Source organism: Podarcis melisellensis, assembly GCF_964234715.1.
Source record: "Podarcis melisellensis genome assembly, chromosome: 1".
NCBI lineage: Eukaryota > Metazoa > Chordata > Lepidosauria > Squamata > Lacertidae > Podarcis > Podarcis melisellensis.
In genome coordinates this window covers 123,084,437-123,089,966 of record NC_138528.1, presented here as the reverse complement: position 1 = coordinate 123,089,966, position 5,530 = coordinate 123,084,437, and the positions used below count along the sequence as shown (strand labels likewise).

Here is a 5,530-nt window from a genome sequence, read left to right as displayed (position 1 = left end):
TCACTTAACAAAGTTAATAAGTGTAATTTTCAATAAGGCTATGATTTATGTTTGTTTGTCTTGTTTGTCTTGTTTGTTTGTTTGTTTATAATAAACCAATAAAAACAATTTGAAAAAAATAAATAGAATTACTTGTGAGTATCAGATAGACTAGGACTTAAATCAGTGGTGTTGTAGAAGACTATGGCAAAAAAAAATGAAAAGAAAGAAAGATGTTAATTGACCAAGTAAATTTTATGTGAAAATAGTTTTGGAAAACTGCTACAATGATTTATATGGAAACTCAGCCAAGGGGACTGGAGAAAGTCACCCAACAATTTTAACAAAAGTGGAATTATTACAGTTAGGATAAATATTTGTTTGTTTTTTGATGTTTCCTTTTTATTTGTTTGTTATAAATTTGGAAAACATTTTTTTTTAAAAATGGGGAAATAAATAAATAAATCGTCGTGCTTATTTGCATAAAGTCCTCTCTCTGTTTTTGAAAGAAAAAAATCCGTTACAGAAACTAACTGCGCGCGCAGTCGCTCCCCCCCCACTTCCCCTCTTTGAGCTTCCCTCCCTGCCACCCACACCCAATCAGCGGAGAGGAACCGAAGCTTCCCACCACACGATAGGGCGACTCTTTCGCCGCCCCTCCCCTCGCAGGAAAGCTCCTTTCGCTCACTCTCGGGCGCCTGCGCGGTCGGCGTGGCTCCGCCCCGAAGGCGTGGGCGGTTGGTTGGCTGGCCTGTTTGTTTTCGTCTGCGGGAGCCGTTGGCAGGTCTGTCAGTGCGCGAGCGCGCGTTGAGGCGGGAAGGCGGAGCTCGCGCCGCGGAGCCTCCATGAGCAGGCACTGCCCACCTGCCTCCTCCGTCTTGAGGGGACTCGTCGGCTCCGCATTCCTCTGCCTCGCGCGGACTATGAGCCTGCGAGGAGCTCCGGCCAGCTGCTTGTCGGGGCCCTCGGGCGGCGGGAGCGCCGGAGGAAGCGGCGGCGGCCGTAGTAGTAGTAGTAGTAGCGGCGGCGGCGGAGCCGCCTCCTCCTCGTCGTCGCCTCGGCTGAACCTGCCGTGGCTGCGGCTCCCTGAGGTGCCGGGCGCCGAGCCCTTCCGAGCGAACGACGTGCTGCTGCTGCTGCCGCCGCCCTCCGCCGCCGGCCCTTTGCCGGAGCCGCCTCAGCATCATGTCGTCTATTTTCCCGGCGACGTGCAGGTAAGGCTGAGGGGAGGAAGGAACCCGGCGGAAGAGGGGAGCCCAGCTGCCTTTCAGAGAGCCTGGGAGAAACGGAGCTTGCCTCTTGAGTAGATGTGGCTAGTTAGGGTTTGGAAGGGGTCCCGAGGGTCATCTAGTCCAACCCACCCACCGCAATGCAGGAATCCTTTTGCCCAGTGTGGGACTCGAACCCGCGACCCTCGGGTTAAGAGCTTCATGCTGTACCGAAAGAGCGTGTGGCGTGTTATTTTCCTGAGGGATTCCGAAGCTGCAGACTGAGGGGAGACGACCCTCTCTTCCTGTTGGATACCCAAGCAGGGGTGATTTTCTGGAAGAAGCCATAGCCTCTGTTTAGGCCCTAATTTTTTTCATTCTGCTCGCCAAAACTTAATATTTCTTCCTGATGATGCTGGTTTTTTCCAGCATCTGATGGAGCACCTGTGAAGGTTAAATCCTTTCGACCAGGGACTCTCGGGCGTTTCTGCTCCCGGTGTTAAGATGTGCATCTCTCCGTTTGCGAGTGCAGACTGCTTGTAGACGTATTGTGCAAGGGATCGCACACAGAATATTAATAGAAATTCACAGGTGTAAGCACCAAGGAGATGGTTGATGGTGCCCAGTGTAGAAGGAAAACTGGCACTTGGAACTTTCTTCCCTTGGTGCCCTTCACCATGGGCATAGCGGGGGGACGGGGGACACCAGGCCCCCCTGAATTAAGTAGATAAATAAAAATACTTAACTAAAAGTAGAAAGATTTTGACATGTTTTAAAAGCACTGTATACCAGTAGTGACAATGCAGAAGTTTGCAAGGATTCTTTATCATCGTTGAATGAAAATTGAGAGTGACTATTGCCTTGGTTGCTGGAGCAGGGGGTGGCTGACAGGTTGGGAGGAGGCAGAGAAGATGCCTTGATTACTTGAGAAACTGTACATGTTTGCTTGCAGGGAAGGTGTTCCAATGTTCAGTCACTTTAATATTTCTTTTGAGATGAGGCAGTCAGAGCTACAAAGTATTCTAAAGGTGTTCACAACTTTAAATTATATAATGGCATAGTTCCAGTTACAGATAGGTAGCCGTGTTGGTCTGCCATAGTCAAAACAAAAAAAATTCCTTCAAGTAGCACCTTAAAGACCAACTAAGTTAGTTCTTGGTATGAGCTTTCGTGTGCATGCATGTGTATCTGAAGAAGTGTGCATGCACACGAAAGCTCATACCAAGAACTAACTTAGTTGGTCTTTAAGGTGCTACTTGAAGGAATTTTTTTTGTTTTGATAATGGCATAATGATACTTGATTTGTTTTCAGTCTCTTTCCAAATTATTCCAAACATTTTAATTCTCTTTCATACTCCACTTTGTGCTGTTTTCTAATTTCATTTTCAAGTGCATGCCTTATTAAAATTTTGTTAGCTGCCAAGAATAACCTTTCCCAGCAACTTACTTGTACAATTATAATTTAAGTGATTAATTGTTCATGTTGTGTTCCAAATAGTAAGGCTCTTTATATGTTGTTTTATTTCAGAACTATCATGAAATTATGGTTTGCCATCCAGAAAATTTCCAGTGGGAACAATGGTGCTTAGAAAACGTTGCTTCTCTTCTGGGTCGCCGTTTCCCTCAGAGTTACATTTGGGTTATAAAATGTTCCCGTATGCATTTGCACAAATTCAGCTGCTATGACAATTTTGTGGCAAGCAATATGTTTGGTGCACCTGAGCACAGCACTGATTTTGGAGCCTTCAAACATCTTCATGCATTACTAGTTAATGCGTTTAAACTTGCTCAAAATGTTCTTCTGTCTCAGAAAAGCCTGTATAATTTCAGCAAGGATGCAAAGGCCATTGCTTGTCAATCACCTACTGTTGCTACTACTAATGGATGCCCCGCAACGGAAAGGGGAAGAGATTGTGAATATTTCAACAGCTCTGCTATGAACCTCATTGAGCCTTCTGTGATTGGTGAAGCGTCATTCACTTTAATAGGGTTCAGTAAAGGTTGTGTTGTCTTGAATCAATTACTTCATGAACTAAAGGAAGCTAAAAAGGGAAAGGACACAAATGCCTTCATAAAAAACATAAAAGCAATTTATTGGCTCGATGGTGGCCATTCTGGAGGAAGCAATACTTGGGTGACCTACCCTGATGTGCTGAAAGATTTTTCAGAGACTGGGATTTCAGTTAATGCACATGTTACACCATATCAGGTATTTGATACAATGAGGGCATGGATTGGAAAAGAGCATAAGAGATTCGTGCAAATTCTGGAGGAACTTGGTGTAAATGTAAATAGCCAGCTTCATTTTGCTGATGAAGCACCTTCCTTAGATAACCACTTCAGAGTTCATGAAGTATTCTGACACAGTGAATATATCAAAATACTCTTGTTAACTGCAAAAATACATTTTAAACTTTGACTTGACAGTTTGAGACTGTGCTTTCTCCTAAGTCCTGGAAAGGCTTAATGCTGTGTGCGCTAATACTTTTTAAGACAGTCAGTGAAGCCAGCCTTGTCTTGCGTTTGCAATTGAGGAGCAACAACAAATTCCTGGCTTAAAGAAATTATTTTGTTCTGGTTGAAACGATAAGATTCCTGAGGAAAAGCCACACCAGTTCATCTGACTAATTTTCTGAACATCAGTTGGAACTAATGTTTGCTTTACAAGTGTGGATTTTTGTGAGCAGAATATTCAGATCCGGGCTCAATAATTTGCATCCTAAAATGTTTTGGATAGCATACATTTATGAGTGTTGAGTATTTTTGAATGATTAGTCGCTTTTATTCTTAAAACTAAAGAATAAAAGCGACTAATCATTCAAAAATACTCAACACTCAATTCTAGAACTAAAGAATTATGAGATAACGTGGATTATGTTGCTAATATTGGGATTTAGCCCGTTGCCATAGCCATAGCACAAGCAATGCAGTAAGTTGGTAATGTTGGCATGGACTGTGTCAACATTACCAGCTTACTGCATTGCTTGTGCTATGGCTATGCTAAGGGGCTAAATATTCATTACAACTAAGTATAAATGACACTTTGCATGGGAAATAAGGTGCATAATGACTATACTGTTGCCTTAGAGGTGCTGTGCAACTTCTAACCATTGCTGAACATCTACTAGTGAATAACCTTTTTTAAGACTTAAGAGTATTAAACATCTATTTTTGTTAAGTGACCAAGAATGTATTACCTTGCTGCTGTTTCAACATTCCCTATTAATACGAAAGCTTGATTTAACTTAATGCATTTTTGAATTTTTATATTGTGAGACTGTTAGGCAATTGTGGCAAATGCGTTTTGCTAAAAATCAAACCACAGGTTCTTACAGATTGATAATGTTACAGGTTATGGTACATCTTAGAATAATATTAGTTGCACCAGTCTTTGGAAAAATTCAGATTATACTAGGAATTTTTCCAAAGACTGGTTCAAGTAATATTATTCTAAGATTTCCCATAACCTGTAACATTATCAATCTGTAAGAACCTGTATGATTGCCATTTGGTAACCATGCACATAGTTAAGAATTTACGGAGAGCTATCGTTAAAGTGACTGCAGCATCCATAGACTATCTCTTACGAGTTCCTGTTACCAAATGGCAATCATACAGATTATGAGGGTTTTTTGTGTAGCTAGGATACCAGTTTGCATTACTGAATGTTAGGAGCAGTTTTGCAGTTAGCACATTCCAATCATATGTTTCTGCAGCACTTTTGATTTACTTATGAGAAGTAAGCAAAGTTTTTGCACTTCCATTTGTGGAGCTCACTTTACAAAATAATTGAAAGCCGTTCCTGTTGGGGTGGCTTAACCATCTGTGTTGTGACCAAAATATGCAGATTTTAGCAGTGACAGTTCTAGTATCAATTTGAAAGCTGATGTTGACCAGAATAGTGGAATATGACTAACTTCCATAGTATGAACATGTTAAGTTGGTTTTCTGTGCCAATAATTTTTTTTTCCAATGTGGCATACAGGAGATTGCTGTTGGCCTTTGAAAGCTGCTTTTATGAATAAGCAATTCCTTTTCCATACATTAAGTGTTGATATATTTTGAAACTATTCTCTTACCAGTTAAGCAATGTTCATATCGAGTCACTATTCTTAATTAAAACTGAAAATAATTTGGAGAGTGAAAAAGTGGTTCCTAGTTGTTCCAGTCAGTATTTAAGCTGTTCTGATTGTTGGACATCTATTTTACAGTGTTTTTAAAAAGGCTGCCATGTCGGAATGAGACCGTTCAGAGTTGTCACACAAACGAACATTGAATAAATGCATCCTTAGATTTCTATAACCAAGATGAAAGATTTCTAGTGTTTAAGGAAGAATATATTA

General features: G+C 41.5%; 1 protein-coding gene across 1 annotated transcript; it reads left to right on the top strand.

Moving 5' to 3' along the window:
- The first annotated feature begins 714 nt into the window (after positions 1-714).
- Positions 715-4,431, top strand: LOC309367125 (mitochondrial protein C2orf69). The gene is made up of 2 exons (XM_081906467.1): positions 715-1,193; positions 2,716-4,431. The coding sequence occupies exons 1-2, from the start codon at positions 825-827 to the stop codon at positions 3,547-3,549; spliced, it is 1,203 nt and encodes a 400-aa protein (XP_081762593.1). The 5' UTR covers positions 715-824; the 3' UTR covers positions 3,550-4,431.
- Positions 4,432-5,530: the final 1,099 nt, after the last annotated feature.

Bases quoted from the DNA above. Each gene is read 5' to 3' on its own strand.
- LOC309367125 (XM_081906467.1), top strand. From the start codon at position 825: ATGAGCAGGCACTGCCCACCTGCCTCCTCCGTCTTGAGGGGACTCGTC. The intron at 1,194-2,715 runs GTAAGGCTGAGG...GTTTTATTTCAG, and splicing joins ATTTTCCCGGCGACGTGCAG to AACTATCATGAAATTATGGT.